Source organism: Corvus moneduloides, chromosome 1 (genome assembly GCF_009650955.1).
Source record: "Corvus moneduloides isolate bCorMon1 chromosome 1, bCorMon1.pri, whole genome shotgun sequence".
Lineage (NCBI taxonomy): Eukaryota > Metazoa > Chordata > Aves > Passeriformes > Corvidae > Corvus > Corvus moneduloides.
This window is the reverse complement of record NC_045476.1, coordinates 103497154-103522102: the sequence shown is the minus strand read 5'-3', so window position 1 is coordinate 103522102 and position 24949 is coordinate 103497154. Positions and strand designations below refer to the sequence as shown.

The 24949-nt window shown below is 43.4% G+C and overlaps 1 protein-coding gene across 1 annotated transcript; it reads left to right on the top strand.

Moving 5' to 3' along the window:
* The first annotated feature begins 4750 nt into the window (after positions 1 to 4750).
* LOC116449320 (cytosolic non-specific dipeptidase) lies at positions 4751 to 20152 on the top strand. Its single transcript, XM_032120737.1, has 12 exons — positions 4751 to 4835; positions 7424 to 7519; positions 8468 to 8611; positions 10514 to 10676; positions 12219 to 12307; positions 13199 to 13399; positions 14722 to 14806; positions 15379 to 15539; positions 17462 to 17626; positions 18132 to 18273; positions 18886 to 19033; positions 19472 to 20152. The coding sequence occupies exons 2-12, from the start codon at positions 7460 to 7462 to the stop codon at positions 19539 to 19541; spliced, it is 1428 nt and encodes a 475-aa protein (XP_031976628.1). The 5' UTR covers positions 4751 to 4835; positions 7424 to 7459; the 3' UTR covers positions 19542 to 20152.
* The last annotated feature ends 4797 nt before the right edge of the window (positions 20153 to 24949 follow it).

Sequence of the window (24949 nt, the reverse complement as noted above, 5' to 3'; positions counted from 1 at the left end):
AGCAGCACAGAGCCATCTTGCGTGCAGGCAGGCACATCTGTCTGCTCCACAGTGGCACAACACTGTGGGGGCTCATGGAAAGCCAGTGCAGATGTCTCTGTTCTGAGTTGGACTGGACGGAATATAAGTCCTCCACTTGCCAGGTTCAGCATAATGAGAGGACACAGGAGAAGAAAAAAGGAGCAGACAGTAAATGGTAGAGGAAGGAAAGGAGCAGAGGGACGGAGAAGATTCCTTTAGCATTTATTATTACTTGGGCTACTGAGCCAGACAGGCTCCATTTCACACTAGTACTGCATTATGCAAGGATGGGAAGAAGGATCACAAGACCAGGACTCTAGACTTTGATTCAGCTCCTGTCTCAATAGCAGCATTCCTCCTGTGCACGTTTCACAAGGGCAAAAGCTGAGTGCAGAGTCCAATGAAGTGCCACGGAGCATTCTAACTGGATTCTGACTGGGGACTCAGATACACAGACACCCCACACTGGGCTCTCCCACGTAAATATCAACATTTTCTACATGGTTAAGTCTAGGTTAAGTGTAATCTGCCCTGTATTTTGATTAATTGCCTATCAAAATATTATTTTGTTGGAAGAAGCTTGTGAGGATCAAGCTCATTAATTACTACATGGCCCACATGCATACATAGATTAGGAAGGCCATGAACACACCCAAGTGTTCAGCACTCTGTAATTAGAGTACGCCACACAAGCAGCCCTGCTTCTTTGGAGGCCAGGGCAAGGTTACCTCTGAGCCACAGTACTGACTGAATAGTAAATAATACCTTGATTTGTTTTAGTTTCGTGCTATTCCTCTAAATGAGTTCAGGCTTTGAGGCCCCCTGGTTTTGAAAAGCCAGGGGTAACAGGTGAGGCTTACATTGCTGGAATGTCAATGGCAATGCAATTTCCAGGGATAAGCAGCTCTGTTCACCTTTAGTCAACAAAATCAAACCCAGCAGAAGTGGGAGTACTTAAGGCAAGCAACTTTAATGGAGTCCAAATGTCCACATAGGTGCGTGTACATGGGTGTGATATAAATAGGACACAGTTTAGAAGGGATTAAAGCAACCAGTGAGGACTTCCTTAAACATCCTGCTTTAAATTTGCTGTCACTAGTTCAAAAACTATTGTTTGCAGGAAATCAAAGAAATCCAACAAAGCTGCACTGTTCTGCACATCCCCATCTACAATCTTCCCTTTCAATCTAGCAGTTTACCTAATGTAGCATGAGCAACCAATGTTTAGAAAGTTTGGCTTGTGACTCACCTAAGCAGAAACATACAAAATAAAGAGGAAGGAAACAGAGCAGGAAACAGGAAGATACAATAAAGAGGCGGAAGATGACTAATTTCAGCTTTCTGTGCTACTCAGACGTGCACTGAAGTAGATGTTGTGCCTTCATCTCATGTAAGAGAAAAGACAAAAAAATTGAGCAATGTGAAATTTTTAGACGGCATACCCCTGGAAATAGGGACATGACCAACACTTGGAATTAACTTCAAAAGAAGTGAGAGTGAGATTTTGCCTGTGTACCATAGTATCCATAGAAACTTTCTGTCCCCTTTCATCACTTCACGTGGAATTTTTCAGAAAGGACAGCCACAGCTACTAATGGCGTTTCTGCTGACCTCCCACAGCCCTGTGGCTCTCAGTCCACAGCCATCCAAAAAGCTGATTCACACAGCTGTCCCCTCCCAGACCAGTGCTTATGTTTTAGGCTCCTCACTTACTCAGCTGCTACTGCTTCAGCTGACTGACATAAGCTACATCCCTGTGATTAAAAGCAATGGCACAAGCACCTACAAGTTATTTCTTTAGAACAAAACTACTTCAAAGACAACATATTACAAAAAGAAATAGAGCAGCTTAGATGTTTAGATATCTCTGTCAGGACCAGAGAACACTGAGCATCCTTATATTTTCTTTATAAAGTACCTTGCTTTGTCATCCCCTGTCCCTAAACCATTTCTGATAAATGTGGTTTATCCTACCGCTCCTTTCTCCTCTGTTCCCAAAGGATTTTTATGTATACATATGTTATTTCCACCTCCAAATTAACAGCTGTGTAAAACAAAACTGTGTTTCCATAAAGACAATTTACCAGCCCCTCAAAACTGATAATTGGGCCTCTTATCTTTCAAAAAAAGTTGTTGTTTTCCCCCGGATAAGTTGCTGTGTGGTTTTTGTGTTTTTTCTTCACATAATCCTTTGTGGATTTAGATCAATACAGGCTTGCAGAAAACTGTGATAACACAGTACACAGTATTTGCTACACAATGTATGCTTCTCTGATGCCTTTCTTTTGTCAGCTCATGTCCTTGATTCTTATTCTGGTTTGTGATTTTTTTTTAAGGATGTGAGAAAAAAGTACCAAAAATTGCTTCCATGAACGAACACAAGAATAAAATAGGTCACCAGAAATCATCCTGTGTCATGTCACTTAATACCCCTCATAAATGCAACAAACTGCTTTTTACAAGCAGTTTCTCTTTCCTTTTTTTTTTTTCTTATTTTTTAATCTTTTTTCCCCCTATTGCTTCCAGGCAAGATTTTTCCTAACGTAAGTGTAAATACAAACTTTATTCCAGTTTCTAAGCTCCATTTGGGGTAGATTTTGCCATCTGCTCTCCCACCAACACAGAGCAGTGCCAGGTGTTCTGGTGCCAGGGGCTCCTCGCAGTCTGGGGTGCCAGGAGTGGCAGGGGCTCCCCATGGGGGCCTGTAAGGGGCAGCCTGGCAGCCAGTGCCCATCTCACCCCATCCCCAGCCAGGAGCCAGGTATCTGGGGGCACCAGGGCAGCCCCAGCCCCAGGCAGTTCCCTGGGGACAAACCAAGGCTGGCGTCAGCCTGTGAATCTCCAGCTCAACATGGCCTGTGGCCAGACCAGCCCCATGCGAGGTCCTAGCACTTACCTTACCCCACAAAGCACCACCAGCCAAGTTCCCAAATTACATAGTTCTCCCCCATGGTAGCTCATAGACCAGCTAGTATGCCCCACTCTTCCTCCTTTGTTTCCAGCTCTTGAGCTCCCAGCTACCTAATTTCATCCTGGTTTTATTTCTGTGGTTCTCAGGGTCGTGAATTTTTCAAAGTTATTCCTTCCCTGTACTGACTCCATCTCCCCAGCTCTATGCCCTCAGCAAATTTCAGCAGCACTTTTCCTAATATTTGTGGCACTGGGAAGCACACTGCCCAATAGGTTTGAGTGAGTGGTGAACCTTCCTCAGTTCAGGTAACAAATACTTTTACTACAGCCAAGGGCCAACTGCCACTGTTACACTTATTTTAAAAATATCTATAAACCAATATGAGTTACCAAATTTCTACCTCCATGCATGGCTAGCAGCTCGACGTATCAGAGCTATTCATGAACAGCAGCAGTTCCCATCTAATGGCTTCATTCAGGGGAGCCCAAGGAAACAGCAAGCCTTACCTGAATTTTTATCTTTTTGCATGTAAAATTACTTTATTTCTTTCCACCATTGTTAGGAGCTCAGAAAACTCTTCATTAGGTGACCTCACTTCACTTTCTCATCTTACTATTCATACTGCACTTCCCTTATCCAAGCAGTGATATTAAATTGGTTTGTCAATGATACTAAATTGAGAGGATGTGTGCCTCCCTCGAAAACAGGGAGGCCCTGCAGACAGACCTTGATAAATTAGCGGGTTGGGCAGTCACGAGCCCTATGGAATTTAACAAGGGTGAGTGCCAGATTCTGCTCCTGGGATGGGGAAACCCTGGATTTACATATAGACTGGGGAATGAGATGCTGGAAAGCAGTGCTGCAAAAGGGACCTGGGGGTCCTGGCTGATGGCAAGTTGAATCTGAGTCAGCAGTGCCCTGGCAGCCAGGAGGGCCAAGCCTGTCCTGGGGGGCATCAGGCACAGCATCGCCAGCCTGGCAAGGGAGGGGATTGTCCTGCTCTGCTCTGCCCTGGGGCAGCCTCACCTCGAGTGCTGGGGGCAGGTTTGGGTGCCACAAGATAAAAAAAGTCATTGAGTCATTGTCTAAAGGAGGGCTATGAAGATGGTGAAGGGCCTTGAGGGGAAGCTGTATGAGGAGAGGCTGAGGTAATTCGGTCAGTTCAGCCTGGAGAAGAGGAGACTGAGGACAGACCTCATTGCAGTCTGCAATGTCCTTGTGAGGGGAAGAGGAGGGGCAGGCACTGATCTCTCCTCTGTGGTGACCAGTGACAGGATCCGAGGGAATGGCTTGGAGTTGTGTCAGGGGAGGTTTAGGTTGGATATCAGGAAAAGGTTCTTCACCCAGAGGGTATTTGGGCAGTGGAACAGGCTTCCCAGGGATGTGGTCACAGCACCAGCCTGACAGAGTTCAAGAGTGTTTGGGCAATGCTGTCAGCCATGTGGTGTGATTTTTGGGAATGTGCTGTGCAGGGCCAGGAGTTGGACTTTGACAATCCTTTTGGATGCCTTCCAACTCAAGATATTCTATAATTAATTCTATGATTCTAGGGACCTACCTAAACCACATCTAAATCTATCTAAATCTATTTAACCTATCTAAACCACAAATGTAGGAAGATAAGGGTACTCCCAGCTTCGGCTGGAATAACTCAGTTGTCCAGACAGGCTCTGCTCCAGACCCCACAAACCCGACATTCGCTGTATGATATATTGCGCTTTACCGCACCCCGCCATGATTGCGGCCCCGCCCCGCCCCAAGCCCCGCCCCCGGGGCGCTCCCTGCCCGCGGATTGGCCGGCGCGGCGCGCGGCGCGGGGCGGGGCTGGCGCGGGGGTATTTAAAGCGCCGCGGCGGCGCCGGCTCCCGTGCCCTGCGGTGGAAGCCGGAACCGGGTGGGCGCGGTGAGTGTCGGGCGGGCTCGGGGGCCGGTCCCGTGGCGCGGCGGCTCCAGCGTGTGTGGCCGCCCCGGGCCTGCCCGGCCTGGCGGGACGGAGCCGGGAATGCCGGGTGCGCGGCGTCACCGGCGGGCCGGGCCTTGCTCCGTGTCCCGCGGTAGGGAGCGTCTGTTGGACCTCGGGGCGCGGCGGCGCCGTGACTGCCCCCGCCTCTCCGCTCCCGTCCCTTCCTCGCTGCCGCTCTCTGTCCCCCGGCGCTGTCCGTGGGAAGCACCCGCGCGCCTGCTCCCTCCCTCCCGTCCCGAGGCTGTCACCGACCTGGCGGGCTGCGGGGAGCTTGTCCCAGCGCTGCAAAACCCTGTAAAGTCCCAGGTTTAACCTTTAAATCAGTCTCGGCCCGAAGTGCTGAGCCTGCAACGTGAGCATGGGGCTCGATGATGGCTGTAGAGCGCTCCGAACTTGATTCAGTGCTTTTCTCTGGCATACTAATGTTGCTTGTGGATAAGGAGGGTAAAGTTGTGATGGTGCATTGATAGTCCCTTGGGTTATTTTATTCAAGGTGCAACTTTTATAGTCTCGTGGAAAGGTAAAACTATGGAGCCTCTTCTGCATAGGTAGGAAGATTTCAGCTCTCCATTCTGAAAGATTTACAGGGAATTCAAACCTGATTTTGAAGACGAAGGGGAAACTGGCATCCATCCTTTTGCTGTGTAGTAACCAACATTTGCTTTTTGTAGTTTGAAGTTTTCTGGAGCAGGCTTCTTTACTGCTCTTCAGTGTGACTTGCGAGATTCAATACCCTTCTAATTTCAGAATAATTTAACTATGGTTAAGGTGACATTTAAAGTAGTCCCTGACTTAACAAGTACTTCAGGTCTTGTTTGTGCTGGACAGAATGTCAACCTCTATGTAACATGTTGTATTTTGTGCCTGTGCTGTGAAACTGGAGCCCTGGGGTTGCTATAGAAACCAGGTGAGTGAAGGGGAGGGTCAGATGCGCCGGACTGATGCCTGTGTGCTGGTTTCCTGGAAAGCTCCACATGAATCCTGCCGGAGCTCTAACTGCATGTGAAGAGCATGGCTTCATTAGGGAAGCCCAGCTTCAGTGAGAAGCATTGCTTTAACTTGGTTATGTCTGTGTAGTCCTTCTGAAGGTGTTCAATTTTCACCTTTCATGACTATTGAAGTGAACGCTTACCTGTCTGGTGGTTTGGAGTTGTTCTAATTGGTGTTTAAAACTAGTTATCCAAATTAAATTGACGCTATCTCTGGTGAGGGAAAGGATTTTGTATGTCAAACCCCAGTATCCGTGTAAGTACAACCTTGCTTGAAAGAAAATGTGTAAATCTTTTAAATTTGGGGTGGTGCTTGTATTGCAGTATATTGTGTGGGATACAATGGGATATTGCTGTATATTTTCGCAGCTGGAATGGATTTGTTTCAGATATGTACTGTAGTCAGCTGTTGAAGAAATCCTAAGACAAGTAGTCAGATGTTTTAACAACTGTCTTGTGACTACTGTGTAGAAGTAGAAGAAAGGCTTAAAGGATCTGGCATAAAGCTGACTCAACAAAATACTGAATCACAGTGGCTGGAGCTGCTGACCATGCCTGTTTAGTGTATTACATGGACGCTGGAGATTTTCCTCCTGGTCAAGGCACTTGGATTCCAGAGACACACTTCAGGGAGCCTCCTTCTCTGGAGTTACTCAAAAGGCTCCTGGACACCCTCCTGAGTAATGTGTTGTGGGGCCACATCTTAGACCAGATGACCTCCAGTGGTCCTTTTCAACCTTAGCCATTCTGGGATTGAACAGAACTATGTAAATTATGAGTAAAGAGATAAGAAATTAGTAAAGCTCATTATTTTCCTGGCTTAGATGAGGTGCTGTATCTTTAGTTCGAACTTGAGAGTTAAGCTTAAGCTTGTTTGCTTTGTTGCTTTAATGGACAGTATTTCTCTTCAATATTGATTTCACACTGGTAAGGAAGACAGAAAACTGAGAAGGGGAGAGGTTTTCTCACGTGGACAGCAGTTGAAATAAAAAAAAAAGGAAGTGGTAGCACTGAAGTAGTCCCTGACCACTTGCTCATGACCTGCCAGGGCTGGCCTCTGTTCCCATGGATTCATTCTGACCTTATTTGTGAAATCTGAGTGGTAGGCTGATACTTTAAGGCTGAAGAAAGCACAGTTCTTCAGCTGCCTGCTTTTAACCTCCTTTGCAGAACACAAAGTGTGGTGCTTTCTTGGACCTAGCTACTATGAGTTGCATTTTACTTGAGTAGCATTTTGCCTGTAATTCTGCAGTAAAATGAAGTCTATGATTTCACTGAAGTATCTCTAGAGACAAGATTGCTCAGTTTAGCTTTGAAAGTTATTTTGAGGGGAGAGGCAGAAAGAGTTGTGTTGAAATTAAATAGGCTTTTGTTTAGCCACTTCACTGTGGTGATTTCATGAAAGGGAGAGGCCTCAAGTTTTATATTAGTACAACTTGGTGTGGTGTTAGAAGCTGAAAGGTGAAAGTCTCCTGTGGCTCTTGATTACTGACTCTTACTTCTTAAACCTTTGAAGGCTAAGTTATTTTTCTGTCACAGAATCTTCAGCAGCACTGTTCTGAAAACTAGGCCAGAATGTCTGCTCTTGAAACCCTCTTTAAATACATTGATGAACACCAGGACCTCTATGTTCAGGTAAGTTTTCTTTGAGTTTTGTCCTGCATCATGGGCAGCTATGGGATATTAAATTTAGGTGGTCAGCTTCAAGTTTGTCGTTACATCTATATAGTATGCCCAGTAACAATGTCAAGTAATGGGAGAAAGGGAAGAGCAGGCAGCAAGTGTGAGTGATTTGAGTCAGGCCAGAAAACTGTTTCTTAAGTTTTGGCATAGTTCTGTTCAAGAACCTAAGTGTCCGTGGTAGATTTATTAGGAAATGATCTATTACTGTGTAGTGCAACTGGTGACTTATTTAGAGGTAGAAGAAGCTGACACTGGCTTCTGAATGCCAAACTAGGTTTAGAGTTTCTTTCCTTTTGAGATGGGAGATGAAGGATATAAATGAGGCTGGAACAAAGCTTGCTTGCATGAAATGGTTTATGCTGGGCTGCAGAGGGAGAGGTTGCCCTCTCCAAAGAGGTACTTTGTTGCTTGATCTACTATTTAGTTACAGGTTGTATTGTAGTCCCTCTCACTGTGAGGAATCAGTGGTACAGCTCTGTGAACTCAGGCAGGAACTATGCCAAGTGTTCAGCTTGATTTCTGTAAATTGTTCTTGCTGATCTCACATGGGGAGAAGAAGCTAAAGTGGCCTTTTTGAGATGCCTGGAAGACTTTAGCTGGCTCTGGATACTTAAAGAGCAGCGACTAAAAAGGCCCAACAAGCACAATCTGTCATACTTGTGAGCTTACTTGATGTATCTGTAAGCTTAGTGCTATGCTGCAGGGACAGCTGTAGGGGAGTGCAGCTTTAGAGAGCTTTTGAGAGTAATATTAATGGTTAAAGTTCCTCTTTGGGCAGAGGACAGAGCTGATTTGCCTCAATTTGAGATTGGCTTAAACCAGTGTTTGTTGAATTACAAGGTGTGGTATTTGCATGGTGCCTGTTGTGTAGTAAAACCTGTAGCTCTTCCATCTCTCCAGCGCCTGGCAGAGTGGGTGGCAATCCAGAGTGTGTCAGCATGGCCGGAGAAGAGGGGTGAAATCAAGCGCATGATGGAGGTTGCTGCGAAGGATATTGAGCGACTGGGAGGCACAACCAAACTTATGGATATTGGGAAACAAAAGGTACTTGAGCATCTCCATGTCAGATTAGTAGAAAAAAGACAGTAGTCTGTTGGTGTGTAGAATGATGTCTTTCCTGCCATGCAGTCTGAACTTTGTTAAAAACTTTGGTTAATAGTAAACCTTGAGACTCAGTTAAGGATGTTAAAGTACATTTTGGACTGTATTAAATGTGTTTTAAATACTTTTTGAATTTAACATGAACAGAGCACCTGCAAACAAAAATGCTAGACATTTTTAACAACAGGCTGGTATTGGTCCTTACACCCATAGACTATAAAGATACTGACTGAAGTTACAGTAAGTCTTCCAAAAGACTTCTGGGCTCCTTCAGAGGTGTTACATTTGTCACAGGATTGCATAGCTCCCTTACTAGATACAAAAGTATCATTAAAAGAATGACTTCTCTCCTTATTTTTAGCTAGCCAGACTGCTTATTCCCCCCAGCAAAAAGTATGTGCTTATGAGAATGATAATGATAAGCTCATCCTAAGGAGCTATCCACTTGATATGCTTCTCCTTTGAAGTGCCTAGCCACTACCTCAGAGTAGGACCCATACCAAAATTGTTAGACTAGGATTGGGATAGTGGCATTAAAAATCTTGCATTAGAATGTTGGCTAGTTCTAGGAGATTGTCCTCGTAATTGGTGTGAAAGGCTGCTGGGTGAAATCTGTGTTTATGGGAACCTTCTGAGCAGTTCTTGCTTTTGGCAACTGGATTACACTTGTTTGTAGCTACAGGTTCCAGCAGGAAAACAGCTGCCTTGGGAGGAAATCTGTAGGTTAACTCTAGCTCTGCTACTACCTACAGCCTAAAACTCCATCAAAAGTGTTTCAGTTAATTCAGAGACAAAGTTGTTCTTTTCATCACTAACTTTTTGGTAGCAAGAACTGATTTTAGAGTTTTATATGTAATATTTTTATTTAGATAACTTTAATCCATCTGCAAGGGTTACCTTCAGTGTTCAGTTTTATATTATGTATGGGGAGAGCTAGTCAGTGCATTTTGTATGTTGCTGCTGTATCTGTGAGGGACAATGTAAAACAACTGAACTTGTCAGATCAAAGTTGCTTCACTGCTGCACAGCAGTTTGTTGTGTATTGATTAGTGTAAATTCTTGCAGTAGGGCTTTAATCATGCAGAGCTGCAGCTGGCCAAGGACCATGTAACCTTTTGATAAAAAATTGGAGCCTGGAACCCATATAAGCAAAAAGTCAAAGATGATCTTGATCTGCTGAACAGTATGTAGATGTTTACAGGAAGGGAAATACTTGCTGCCTGGGAATAGCATGTGATAATTGCTTGTGGGGTATTCCAAGGGATTAAGCCAAGTTCAACTCTTGAACTCCTGAACTGAGTTTATCAGCACTACCCTGCCCTTAGCTTAACAATGTTGGCTGGTACAGAGAAATACATCTGTTATGCTGATCTCGTTTGGGTGTAGGCACATGTTCCACCCAGCGGTACCGCTGTCAGGAAACTTTTGTCCAGAGAGCTATACTGTGGACAGGATGAAAGTGCAGTGATGAGCAACACAGAATGCAATATTGAATGGAGTTTATCACTTATGCTTAGGCCAGCATTAGATATGGCAATTTGGCATGCAGTCAGCTTGCTCTGCTAAAATCTGATGTAGGATTGGTAGTTTAAAGCTATCAGTTCTAAGTGGCTTGGAACATTTTGACTGTTACTGGGACTTGTCAGGAAACTAATTGGCATGATGCCATCAGGCGTTCTTTGGCACCCTGCTTCTGGCAGTTGGTTTAAGTAGATTAGTTTTGTTTAGCTGTCTCTGCCTCTACTCTCATAACTTCCATAGTATTAAAGTAATTCATGTATCTGATAAAAACATGTCCCTCTGACATTCCATATTTTAATAAAACTTCTACCTTCCTATTTCTAGCTGCCTGATGGATCAGAGATCCCCCTACCACCAATTGTTCTGGGAACGCTGGGCACAGATCCCTGCAAAAAGACGGTGTGTGTATATGGTCACCTGGATGTTCAGCCAGCAGCATTAGAGGATGGCTGGGATAGCGAGCCCTTCACACTGGTGGAAAGAGATGGTAAGAGCACTGGACTTGACACTGATGAACGCTTCTGTAACGAGTGTGGTATGCCTCAATTGTTCCAAAGCTGTGCCACTGAAAGGGGGAAGGAGAGTAAGAAGTGGTGTGGGTGTTTATTTAATACTGTTGATGTAAAAATGTGCAGGTGGGGAAATGGTAAAGAAGTCAAGCTGCAAAATCTCAGCTGCTCTTGGGATGGTTTCCTTTTCTGATAGTCTAGGCTGTAATTTGCATATTTTCTTCCTTGTAGCTACAGCACAATCTTAACTGCTGCTTTCCATGGTGCCTGTTTGTTGCCAGAGAGCTTTTTAGAACTAATTTCTTTGTGCTGTTCACGGCTTGAAGCCTGTAAGGTCATGTCAGACTGCAGGAATTTTGAACCATTACTGAGAAAAAATACACAACACAACTTTTGTGGCTGGAGACAGGAGTGGCACAGCAGCCTCCCTGGGTTGCCTTGTGTTTAACTGTGCTACTATGAGTACTACAGAAGCTCTTTAGCAGAGGTAGTGCCCCAGAACTTGTCCCTCTCTCATAAATGGGGTGAAGTAATGGTGCAGTATCTCCTGTTGAAACAGCATTGCCAGTGGGCAAGAAGACTAAAACTTTGTTTTCTATTTAAAGCTGGTGCTTCCAACAGCTGCTTCTTTGTTTCACTTTCTCAGTGTTAGTGTCAAAGGTCATTAATAGAAGGACATTAACCACTTGTGTTGCATAAGCATTAATGATTGCCAGAAAAAGGAGTATCTGTGCTAACTGGTACTTCTGCTTGGGCACTTAGTCACAGGCAGCAGAGTCCAAGTTACTAAGCTGGGTTATCTCATTTGCTAGCAAGACCTAGACTTGCCTCAGGCTGTGGCTTGCCTCTGTGCAGCTTGGCCTGCAGGAGTCATTCACCAATGGCTCTTTACCTTTGCAAGCTGTCTGGCCAGTTCTGTCACTGGTTACATGGGGTGCTGAGGGGTTGTAGCCACAGCTGAGTTGCACTGATAAAACTGCCTCTGCTGTGAACCCGTGTGCTACATATTTTGGGAATTCCCTGTGGCCTGTGAAACTTGTCTTTGACTAAATTCCTTTCTAGGGAGATCCACTTTTATCTGGAGAATCCAGAGAAGTGACTTGTCACTAGCTACTGAATTCTTACTCTTCAAACAAAGAATCATTGAACTGAAGCTAATACCTGATAAATTTCTGTTAAAAGGAGGGAACTTGTTTCTATACACTTAGATGTTTGTAGAAAATCATACTATTGTGAAGGATAAAGCAGTTACATCTTTTCCAGGCATATATTAAACTCCTGTCAAGGGAACAGCTGGGGGAAGAGGTGGGGTAGCTCTGTAAGTGGGAGAACTATTGCAGTCCTGTACCTATCCCACTTGTGAAGCAGGATGTAAAACTGCTACTTATGAAGAATCAGAAATGAAAGTTTTTATATAAGCAGGGTTAAAAAAGTTACTTTAAAAAGTGTTCTCCTGTAGATGAGATGAAACTTCATAATAATTTTTTCTTCAATGATTAATTTGTATCCTGTTTCTACAGGGAAGTTGTATGGGAGAGGATCAACAGATGACAAAGGTCCAGTGCTTGCCTGGCTGAATGCCTTGGAGGCTTATCAACAAACTAACCAGGTATGTGCCCAAAACATACTCTGCTTTTTCACACACAGCTGAGTCCAGCAGTGAATGCTATCCAAGCCACGAACCCTTGTGAGGGAAGCCTGCTTATTCAGCTGATTGGAGGAATGATGCAATAGTCCTATAAATTCCTTGATTTCCTAATAGAGTTAAGTTGACTTGCTGACAAGTTAGTCTTACAGATTCTTGGGTTGCACTTTTAACAATTTTCCTTTAATGAAATATGTAGGAAGGAAAATACATATGCCAGCATGTGGAGCAGGAGGAATAATCAAATGTGATCACTGTCATGTAAGGATGTCAGATTAGTTTGGTGTTTATCAAAGCTTAATGTCTCACTGCCACTGAGCTCTAAGGGGAGGTTCACTTATTAACACCAAAACTGGGAGCTTTGCTTATTTCTGTTAAAGAAAATGTGCAATCAGAAATAACTCAGGGTGTTTGATTTATCTTGCAAGACAAGTTCCTGTCACTTTTAAGAGGAATAACCAGTTCTAGGTTGCTGTCTAGGTATGTAGAATATGCTAGACTGGATAGGCAGGGTAGCTCTGTTCCTACTGTGACATGCAGTTCCTGTGGTTTTAGTTTTCCTAGCCTGGTGGCTTACCTTTGGCAACAGATTTCTGCTGTGTTCCCACGGTTAAGTTTTTATGACTTTTTTGAAGTGTTTGAATTCTATCAAATGAAGGGTGGTATAAATGCCCTCAACATAAGCACAGTCCAAAATTTAAACCAGTTTCTGTATAATTAACAAATTCCACTGTCACAGAACTACTTTACCGGTGTCTGTTTTTCTGCTTTGAACATGATAAATGAAAATTACTGATTGCTGAAGGAGTCGAGTGTTTTCACATGCTTAACCTGTTCTTGTTTTTCATTTCAAAGGAGTTTCCAGTAAATATTAAGTTTTGCCTCGAGGGTATGGAAGAGTCAGGATCTGAAGGCCTTGATGAGCTGATTTTTGCTCAGCGAGATGCTTTCTTTAAAGATGTGGATTATGTTTGCATTTCTGACAACTACTGGCTAGGCAAGAAGAAGCCTTGTATCACTTATGGTTTGAGAGGTATCTGCTACTACTTCATAGAGGTAAGTGCTGATATACACTGCAAATCCAGTATTATTAAACTGAAATTTCCACTGGAGAAGAGTGGTAATTCAAACCTTTTCATGCCAGTAGCTTTTTTTCAGAAAAGATGAAACTGACTACTTACATGGAATGTTTTTTCCTAATTGTCTAAACTTCCTTCTCTTGCTGTCCTATCTGATACTTGGGTAGGTGGGATAGCTTTTGGATATGTGAAGCAAGATAAGCCAGCACCTTCACTGAAGGATTGTCTCATAGCATAGATATCTTCATCCACATGGACCCTTCTTATAGAAGGGTTTCACATTTGTGGTTTTCTGTGGGGTATGCCCAGCCCCTGCCCTGGAGGGACGTCTGCTGAGATAAGGAGATTGCTCAATCTCCCAGCAGAACTCCCCTGGAAAGGCAGCCACTTTTTCAGTTACAGCGAGAAGAAGACAAACCCAGAATCCTCTGGGAGACCCTATGCAGATCCTTTGTAGCCCACTGGCCTTTACCCTCTGACACCCACCCCCTGTATCCCTATAAAGCTCGCCCCCTGCCCCTGCAAGGGCAGAGAGTTGCTTGTCCCTGGCTCCCCTTTGCCGGAGTACGGATCAATAAAGCTCCCTCATGCGGAACAGCCACACGAGCCTCTCGTCTTTCTCTGGTCTGGCCTGGAGGCTGCCCTGCAGAGCTGAGCTGGAATCACGAGCTGACAATCACTAAAGAGCTGACAGCTTCTGCACGGGCCCTCCTGCCAGCAGCTGAGGGAAGACACCGGGCCTCGGGAAGGCGATCTCTTTTGGGACCATCTCTCCAGACTGGTCACAGCTTCCTCGGTCAGAGCTACTGACCCCTCACCAGCTGTCATAGTTTTCCAGTCAGCTGGAACTTCTCCAGTTAACCAGAACTGCTGGTAGATGATTGAGAGTGGTTTGACGAGTTCTTTTGCCAGTTCCCTCAATATTCTGGTGTGGGGTGGATCCTGTCTGGGGCCATAGACTTGTGGGTGGCTAGTTGGCATTGCGGGTCACTAACCATCTCCTCATGGATTATGGGCTTCCTTCATCTCCCCATCCCCAACTTCCAGCTCAGGGAACTGGGCATCCTGGGGGCGACTGGTCTTGATACTGAACACTGAGGCAAAGAAGGCATTAAATACCTCTGCCTTTTCTTCATCCCCTGTCTCTACACTACCCTCTGCTTTTAAGAAATGATGAGAACTCTCCTTGACCCTTGGCCAAATTAATTTCTAGCTAGGTTTTGGCTGTTCTGGTCTCTTCCCTACATGGCAGTATCTTTGTGCTAAAAATTGACCTGAATCTTCATTCACTTCAATCAGGTAGAATGTTGTGACAAAGACCTTCACTCTGGAGTTTATGGTGGTTCAGTACATGAGGCCATGACAGATCTCATTGCTCTAATGGGTAAGAAAAAACAGGTTTCATTGAATGCATTTAAAAACAGGTTTCATTGAATGCAAGAACCATCAAAGTGTGACTGAGTTTGCAATGAGGGAGTTGCTAAGGACTGTTTGCAGTAGCAAAGCAGTGACCAGTGAAATGGTGCTTGCCAGGTATGCAAAGCTAATGCCTTAAATACAGAAATATGGTGAAGATCTTGCCAAGGAGTTGTCTATCTACTCTTAGCTTTCCCTAAAATCTTACTGCAAATTTGCATGTTAATTAAATCAGCTGTTTTCTCAAACTCTGCTGTGGACGTGATATTGAACTCTTTGGGAATCCTACCTTCAGCCAGCCAAATGTAGCAGTAGAATTAAGTACAGTAGCAAGCAAGTGAACATTTTGGACAGAGACAAATTCTTTTAAGTGTCTTCCATGCTCAGTGGTGCATGCTCTGGGAAACAGAAGTCTGAATTTCATTACATCTTCTGAGTTTTCAGAAGGCCAAGACTTCTGTTTCCCAAGGAAAGTGCTCCCAGCAATGACATCTTGTATCTCCTGGTTGAATACTGATATTAGGTACTTCTTGTTTACAGGTTCTCTTGTGGACAAGAAAGGGAAAATCCTAATCCCAGGTGTTAATGAAGCAGTGGCACCTGTTACTGATGAAGAGCTGGCATTATATGAAAAGATTGACTTTGACCTGACAGACTATGCAAAAGATGTAGGAGCAACAAGACTCCTGCATGATGCAAAGGTGTGCTGCACTCTTTCTCTACCCTGTCTAGAGCAAGCTGTCTGATTAGTAGGAAACAGAAACAAGCTTCTGTGGATGTGTGTGTAGTTACCAAGTAATTTATTAGGCAGAGGATTAATCTGATGTATTCAAAATGGTGAGAATGCCTTGTAGATAATTTTGCTTACTGTATGGCTGACTGCAGACTTAACACTAGCAGTACCTCTGCAAAGTGTTATGTGCTCGAAAACTTAGTGAAGGCTATCCCACGTTTAACCCAAGCAGCCTTAACAACTTTAAATTTGCTCCTTACTCTGTATAAGTAGCATTTGAAACTTGAACAGAACTTTATCTAGTGCCATTCTCTTAATGTTGGTAAGAATGTTGGCAGCTTTCTAGAGGTCAGATGACAATCTACACAAAACACCTGATTTTCTTCATTGGTAGGAAGTTCAGTGGGTTATCAGAAATAAAGTAGTTGCTCAGAGATGATTGCCTGTGAGGTGAGAAAACAGCTTGAAACCTAGCTGTGCTGAATTTAAGGCTGACATGCTGAACATCTTTCTAGACCTGGCAAACAAGGACTGTTTTATAATCATGAACTAGGCAGCCCAAATCTTTGAACAGCCTCAAGCTCAATAAACTCATGTCTAAAGTTAAATCTTCATCCTGGGAACTGTCCAAATGAATGCTTTTAACAGCATTGAATCTTACAAGGTACAGGTATTACATACTAATTTTAAAACTCTAGATGTAAATACATCTCCTGTCATAAAAAGCAGACACAGGTGTTGTAAAAGGCAAGTTTACATATGTGCAGGTCTGTCTTCTCTCCTAGTACTGTCAGGAGGAGACTTCAAACTTAACTCAGATAGGTATAAGTAACAGTTTATATCCTCAACCTTGGCTTTACGTGCTCAGGTTTATATCAACTGGGAGCACACAGACTTCCTTGTTTAGCCTTGTCCTTTAAAGTACTGGATGAATTATAGCTTGGATATAAGGAGGAGATGGCAAGATGTTCATTGTGATACTGAGCTGAAGCTGTTCAGTCTTGGCTAAACTGAAATTCCAGCTAAGAGACTTGTAAGCTGCATGCATGCAGGAAGGGTTTTGGGGCTAAGGAGAGAGAAGAGAGAGATGGCTGTAACTTCCAGATAAGAAGCAAATGTGCTTGAGAGATTTGAACTGTGGCAGCTACATTTGCTTTGAGAGAAGATTGGAGGCAGGTTGTACCTGGAAAAAAACACACTTGTAACATAAAGGACGCAAAATTTCTAAGTCTCCTGCGTTTCTGCAGTGAAGTTCAGGCTTGAGACACTGTACTTGTGTCTGCACAGAGCAACTCAACAGCTGCATTGAATTCAGGATCCAGTGTATTGAACAGCTGTGTCCAAGGCAACAGGGAGGAAATGCAGGAAGTGTACCTGGAAGGCAGTGGTGGTCAATTTAATCAGCGGGGAGTTAAGGCTTTTTAATACAGCTGATGATATAAAGAAAAGAACACTCTAAGCCTCAGTCTGAGCTGTGGTAAGGCTTTTAGAAAACATGAACTTAAGCAGTATCTTCATGATGAAGGTACCTGCCTGTCCTGAGGCAGTGGGAACTAAAGCTTTCAATGCTCCCTACAAACTGTGGTTGAGCACCTTATAAATGGTGCTCGTGTCCTTACCAGAAGCAGACTGGTCATGTCCCGTAAGTTCCACAGAGGTAGGAGAGAGCCAAACTAGAACTACTGAGTCTTAAGGTGCTGAGAACCCAGCTGTTGTATCAAAATGTGTGATTAATATGAGTAACAGCTTCTGAGTGGCCTTCAGTGAGCTGCATTTCCTCATGGGAAAAAGCACTATTTCTTGCAAATTCTTTATTAGGTTGAAGAAATCATTAGTTTAGGGAACTGTCAGACTTCATGTAGCCTTGTGTCTTTCTCTTTCTGTCTACAGAGAGAGATCCTTATGCACAGGTGGAGATACCCTTCTTTGTCTCTCCATGGAATTGAAGGAGCCTTCTCAGCCTCTGGTGCCAAGACTGTGATTCCTAGGAAAGTGATTGGAAAGTTCTCAATCAGACTTGTGCCAAACATGACTCCTGAAGAAGTCACCAAGAATGTATGTTGAGATGAATTGCTGCTATCTAAACTAGTGTCTCTAAATCTCTGTTCACCTTGCCTTGGGGGAAGAGTTTTTCCATTTTCTAAAGCAGTTCTGTTCATTTGCTTTCCTACCATCTTCCCTGTACTGCACCTCAGCACGAGATAACTGAGGGAATCCTGTGTGGTGCTCCAGTGGACTGTAGTCTGTAAACTCAAAAAGGCTTAGGAGTAAACACTGACTTAATTGTAGGGCATTTGGACTGCCAGAAATGCATATTCAAAAGCAGCAGTGTTTGACATACTGGCTAATTGTTCTACAATGTACTGCTAATTTGCCTAAAGAAGATATTCTGACTTCAGAGCAGAGAATCATTGGAATACTACAAAATAAGAGCAATAGGAAAAGTATTGCTGCACAGTTGCAGTGACCCACAAGTCCCTAAGATGCTTTTAGAATATGAACTTTGCCAGTATTCATACAAGTGCTAACAGTAAATAAGATCATTCAATCTTTCTTACAGGTTGAAGACTACTTGAACAAAAAGTTTGCGGAGCTGCAGAGTCCCAACAAATTCAGAGTGTACTTAGGCCATGGTGGAAAACCCTGGGTGTCAGACTTCAACCATCCCCACTACATGGCTGGTAGGAGGGCCATGAAGACAGGTCAGTGGGTTTTTCACTTGGCATTGGTAGGATTAAAAAAGCTCTTCCTCCAGCACCTCAAGAAACTCTGAGGAGGTTATATTTGCTGAATATTTAATGTTCTGCACTCACATCTAATAACTTTGGCTTACTAAGTAAGGAAGCATGTTATGTGCAGTCTTTAAACTGAAATCTGAAATACAGGAAGGAAAGATTCTGGAAATCAAATTAATTTCTACTGTTCTGGGACAAGTTGGTTGGTATGGTGTTGCTTTTGCATAAGGATGAAACTGTCAGTTCAGGTCACCTGCTTAGCCAAATTCGATGAAGTTTGGTCATCATAGCACCCCTCTTGATCAGTTTTGCTAGACTGTATAGGGCAGCTAGAGCAAATCTAACTTGTGTTGGAGTACAAAGAGGCTTTCAGATGAAGTATTGGTGTGTAATTGAACTGAACTCTGACAGTGACAATACTCCAGTGCTACAAATGTGGGGGGAAGCTCCACAGGTCTGTGGCCTTTGCAGTCTGGCTGATTTGGTCAGCACCTGGTACAGATGGGTACTTGATGGCTTAAGTAAGGACTTGTTGGAAAAAATATAAACTCTAAACTGACTAGAGTATCACTTTTCTAGTTTTTGGAGTTGAACCAGACCTGACAAGGGAGGGAGGAAGCATTCCTGTTACCCTTACTTTTCAAGAAGCCACAGGCAAGAATGTCATGCTGCTTCCTGTCGGAGCTGCAGATGATGGTGCCCACTCTCAAAATGAAAAGCTAAATAGGTAAGAGAATATTTATTCCTGTGCTGGGGTGAGTTTACTGTGGATCTTGGCATGTGTTATGAAAACCACTTAACAATTGAGCTCTTGCTTTTGTTTAATTCTCTGGATGGCAAAGAGCCATCCTCCCCAGCAGAGAATGACTGACTGGTTGGGTAACTAGTTTGTAGCTGAATCTTGATTTCTAGATTGATACCCTTGAAACCAGAAGTAGGTTTTATACTTTGGTCTCTAAGCTTGGCTATCCTCTCCCCCAAGGACGGTGTTTCTGTCTTACCAGGGAAGATGTAAGATTTGGGTTGTAGTGCCTATTGCCTGCAGCAGCAATTCCTGTAGAGTTTGTCATGTGCCTAGGACTGATGAGTGGGCTTTGCAAAAAGGGCATCTGCTAGAAATACAGCTCAGTGAAGACACTGCTAAAGGAAACTGTCTTCTTTGCAGGTACAACTACATCCAGGGGGTGAAGATGCTTGGTGCATACCTCTATGAAGTTTCTCAGCTGAAGGACTAAGTTAGACACCTCACTTTCTGGTTTATGGATCAGAAGTCTGAATTTTCTTGCAAAATATCATCAATTACCAAGTCTAACATGGCTCCCCTTTTCTACCAACACTCCACTGCTTTGGTAGGGGAGAGGCAAGTGTGCAGTTGCACTTGACAAAGAACATGAGACACCAAAAATACTTCTTTAAATGCTTACTTTAAATGAACAGACTATTCCTGAACTGGTCAGCAGTCCTGAACTGCATCTTGGTCCCCTCTGTATCGCTTCAGTTTGCTGCATTCATCTACTTTTCCTGTAAAGCAAGAGGAATGGTTTACTCTCAGCAGTTTAAGCAGCCACAGCAGTGGCAGAACTGCCAGCCAATTTAAGGTTCTTATTCCTGGGTATGTCTTGGAAACAATTAGTCAAGATTATGGGGCTACACTGGAATGTACTCAAGCTGTAGTGAGACACCTGTCTCTGCTAACTGAATGATTTAGAAGAGCAGTTTGTCTCCTGCAGGTTTCAATTCACAGGAAATCAGGTTGTAACAAATTTCACTGTGGTAGTGACTAGTGGCTGTTTTTGTAAAGCTGCCTTTGTACTACCAAAAGAGAATAATAAATAATTGTGCTGTAGTTTGGCTCTTGGTCTCTAAGGTTTAAATAATGACTTGGGTGGGAAAGCAACTTTGGGAACTTAGAGGGACACTTCTGTGGCTATGGAGGCAGGTGAGCAACATTGGCTACACAGACTATATCTTGTGGGAATCCAAATTTTTATTCCAGGCTCTGGCTCCATAAGAACTTGTTGACTTGAAGCAAATGTTGTGAAATACAGCTTTCCTGAGAGAAAACAAGCTCAAAATGTTTCATTTTGGCTCTGTAAACCAGGTAGCATAACTGATAATACTGCGAGGGAGTGAATGGAATCTGTAGACATAAACAGGGAAAGATCACTTGTTGCAACTACTACTGGCATCCAACTTCAAGCTGTCTATGGGATACATTAAACACCAACACATTTGCTATTATGTCAAAAAAACCAGAAAAAACAAACCTCTTAAATGTTTGCTGATCTGAACTTGATTGGGCTCCCTGCTTCTGAATTACCTGACCAGCACTGGCAGCCTAAAGTAGGTAAGTATTTCAAGTGATGGTGCTTTGCTCTGAGAGCATGGTACAATCCTGTGTCCTGACACAGGTCAGCAACATAGGATGATTCCTCCCTTGAGGGGCAGAAGGCAGGAATGTCTTCTCTACCTGGTTTTCACTGTTGCTTGATCTGGAGACTTAACAGTAGAGAGCTGTTAGGCTAGGGAGCCTTCTGGTCTCACTGAAGCTCATTTTGGTTTTTTTGGTTTGTCATTAGTGTTGATGGCTGGAGATAATCTGGTACCAGTAACCCTTCCACTTGCAGCTGCGGTATGGTCAGACCATCCTGTGTCAGCCCTTGTGAGCACTGAACACAAACAGTGGGGAGTTACTGTTTATGAATTACATTGTTACCTATGTTCAGAAACCATGTGTACTTGTCCTCTTGGTATTTGTAACAAATTTCTTGAGAATCAGTTAACTGGCTCAAGCTCTGCACTGAAGACACTGTATCAGATCCTATACTTGCTGAGTAAGTACAGCATGGCAGAACTGTGAAGGAGGCCCAAACAGAAGAAAAGGGTGTCAAGGGGTTTGTAGAAAAGGCTGAGAAGCAGATACTGTTGAATATGCAGCAGAAATATTTTGGGATGGGGAGAGTGCCAGAACCCTGTGAAAAAAGAGATTAAAATGGGACTTTGGCCTAAACGTGCGGGGGCCTATTTAAGCCCACAGGAATAGGCTGCTCAAGTAATCAGTACTTAATGAGATTTAATGGGACTTCAGATTTGTTTAGATGAATAATTTTAAATTCAGTAATCATCAGTATCTGTTAGCTTGCTACAAGAGGGCTTGCTTTAGCTGTAACCTCTCTTGTCCCTTCAGAAGGTGACCACAAAAGCAGTAGTACCTGGCCTCAGTGATCAAGGCAGGCAGAAAGAAGGGGACTAGTGGTACCAGCTTCTTTCTGTAGCCTGTGTGCTTCAGACCTGGCTCCTTGAAGACTTCTAGTTGCAGAGAGCTGGCTTGCTGCATCCATGAATGCTTGTGCATGGTGTGAAGAGTTTGCTTAGCCTGAGTTGTTTGAATAACAGCGCTGTTCTTCAACACAGAAGTGCCTGACATGACAAAGTGTGAGTTGATAATGAAAACCAAAATGCATCAGTGAAGCACAGGCCTTGACACCACTGTCTGCTGGATGTGCAAAGGCCGCTCAGCATTTCCCACACAGAACTTCACAGCATTGCTTTACCTGTTGAGTTTCAAATCGGGACATCTCTTGATCAGTGGCATGTGGCTGCCAGCAAGTCAAGTTTGCTTGTACTGCCAGTTCTCCCACTCCAAGAATGGAGAAAGATACACAACATGGATTTTACAACTACTTGTTCTCAGGGTGCAAAACTGAGACTGCAGACTTGTGGCCTCATTGCTCACTAGATTTCTTGTGTCTTAGCAAAATCCATGACAATGCATCTTGATATGGAATATGCACTTAAAAGAGTGGCTGCAGTTATTACAAGTTATTATCCCTAAATAAGCCCTAAGCACCACTTAAAATGTGATTTTTCTTTATTTTGTGTTCTGGGAAACAAAAGCATGCACATTAAAACACAACCCTGATTTTCAGCCACGCTGCAATCCGTTTTAGGCTCATGGAGCACAATGTTTCCTAATTTGAAACTGTTTTTAACTTGCAAAGCAGACTTTGGTTTAGCATAATGAGTTTGAATGCACTAACTAAATCAAAACTTGAAGAGCTTCAGCTTTGTGATCTTGACCTTGAAGCAATGTGGAGTGGAGATAATATAGAGCTAATCTAGATAAAGTATTCCACTTTGTTCATTCTGTTTAACTACTAGCTCAAAAACATTACCATATTTTCAGTGTTATCTGAACTCATTCAATTAAAATATAATAGATTCATGTGTTAAATATGCATTTACATTATGAGGAGTCAATATGAATAAATTGCCTTCCTGATTATTAATAAAGTTATGCAGGGGATTTAAATCACTCTGGAGAATCTTCTTGGGCTACACAGGGAAGTTTAGTGGGCAATTTTGATTCTAGTCCCTTGCTAGCTTGATCATAACCATTTTACTTCACGAGGTTAGGTTATGACAAGCCCTGAATGCTGGGACATGTTTTTCTAGTACTTTTAAATATTCATATCTCTATTAATTTTGCATACCCTTAGTGCTTCTGAGATTTCTTGAGGGAAACTTAAAATGCATGCCAATGCAATAGGCCTGCTGATGCTCAAGCAGTATGCAATGTTGTCTTCTCTGTGCAGGTTTGTTCTTCTCAATCATGGAGGCAGCTCATGGGCCTCTTATGTTTCTGCCCTTTAGATTGAAAAATGCAGTAACAAACACAGTCAAGCAGCTTTTTTTTGTCACTGTTATTGTGCTGTGCTCGCCTTTGGAAAGTCCAGTGGGATAACCACCACGTAGTTACTCTTCAGGCTCTCTGTATGTACTGGGTTTGTGTGGAAGGTTCTGGGCAGGGCTACAGGGGTGGCTTCTGTGAGAAGCTGCCAGGAGCTTCCCCCGTGTCCAGCAGAGCCAATGGCACACAGCTCCAAGACAGATGTGCCACCGGCCAAGGCTGAGCCCAACAGTGACGGTGGTAGCACCTTTTGGACAACATAATTAAGAAAGGAAAAAAGTTATTGCATGGAAGTAAATGCAGCCAGAAAAGAGAGGAGTGAGAATACATGAGAGAAACAGCCCTGCAGACACCAAGGTCAGTGACGGAGGGGGAGGAGGTGCTCCAGGTGCCAGAGCTGAGCTTCTTCTTCAGCCTGTAGTGCAGCCCATGGAGAAACAACATGTGATGAACTGACTGTCTCTCTGCACCTCTGGGGTAAAGGAGGTAGAGAATTGGGAATAAAGTTAAGCCTGGGAAGGAGGGAGGGGTGAAGGAAGATGTTCTATAGATTTTTATTTCTCATTATCCTACTATGATTTGATAGGTAATAAACTAATTTCTCCAAGTCGAGTCTGTTTTGCCCATGACGGTACCTGGTGAGGGATCTCCCCCTGCCCTTACCTCGGCCCAGGAGCCTTTCATTATATTTTCTCTCCCCTATCCAGGTGAGGAATAGAGTAATAGAGCAGTTTTGGTGGCCACTTGGAGTCCAGCCAGAGTCAGTCCCTCACGCTATTGCAACAGTGCACAAAATGCCAAAATATTTGAAAGTGAAATATGTTCAGTTATTAGATTCTCAGAAAATTTGTTAGAGACACTTTTGTGTTGGCTGTTGCTTGTGACACCGTGTGCCCCACAGTTGTCAATCACAGTCCACTGGTCTGTACTGAAAGAGCCTTATTAAAGTTGAAGTGTTCATAAGCAATGTGTATGAATAGTATTTCAGGCAGGGTCATTTGAAGGCTGCTGCTACTGCCTCTGTGTATATTAAAATACATGCATAAAATTGCTAAATGTATTCATGTAAAGGTGAATCTTTGGAGGACTGTTTCCTTGCTGTTTTGGACAGAGTAAGTTCATGGAATTGCAAATAGGAGCTGTTAATCTGTGCGAAAATTGTAGCCAATTCCTGAATTCCAAGATAGGTGCTACAATATGTGATGAAATTCAATATGATGTTTCTCAAGTATTTAGTGGATTTAATGTTGATGCAGTGAAGACTGGAGTCAAGGTTAGATTTGAGAATAAACGCTGTGTTGCCTTGGACTGTTTTAAATGTTTGTGGGTAGGATTTTGAGGTTCTGCTTCTGAATTACAATAATACCTATTAAACTCTTCCTTAGACTTGTAGAAAGCAACAATAGAACTAAACTGAGTGCTAAAGTAGTACAATGGCTGCAAAATACTTCTGAAAACTAGAATGCTGTAAAATATCTATTTATTTATTTATAAATAAGCCTTTGGTAAGGTGTTGGTTTAGACTATCTTGCTGTTGACATCTTTTTCTCTTCCATTTTCAACTGTTTAGCAGTGCATCATTAGAAACCTTTAAAACACAAAAATTGTGTTTCTTTTGATGGATTTTTAGTAGTATATGCAGAGTACAGAATACCTGCCCTTTGCTGCCTCACATATTCTCTGCTGTTGCTGCTGTTTCTGCTCCCCCACTCATATTTTTCCCAGTCATTCACATGAGGGGAACTAATCCTGCAAGGGGAGCCCATGAAGTTTCCTAGGAATACTACCAGGCTTTCACTGTATAACGGGGTCGTTACAGGTTGACTGGATTGCGTCTCTTCTACTTTTTGTATAAAAACTGTACTTCTAACATGGGAGCTGCTAGGAGGCAATGGCCTTCAATTTTGCCTCTGAAATAGTTTTCAGTTTTTGGAAGCTGGCATAGCACGATAA

Bases quoted from the DNA above. Each gene is read 5' to 3' on its own strand.
- LOC116449320 (XM_032120737.1), top strand. From the start codon at position 7,460: ATGTCTGCTCTTGAAACCCTCTTTAAATACATTGATGAACACCAGGAC. The intron at 12,308-13,198 runs GTATGTGCCCAA...TTCATTTCAAAG, and splicing joins CTTATCAACAAACTAACCAG to GAGTTTCCAGTAAATATTAA. The intron at 15,540-17,461 runs GTGTGCTGCACT...TTCTGTCTACAG, and splicing joins GACTCCTGCATGATGCAAAG to AGAGAGATCCTTATGCACAG.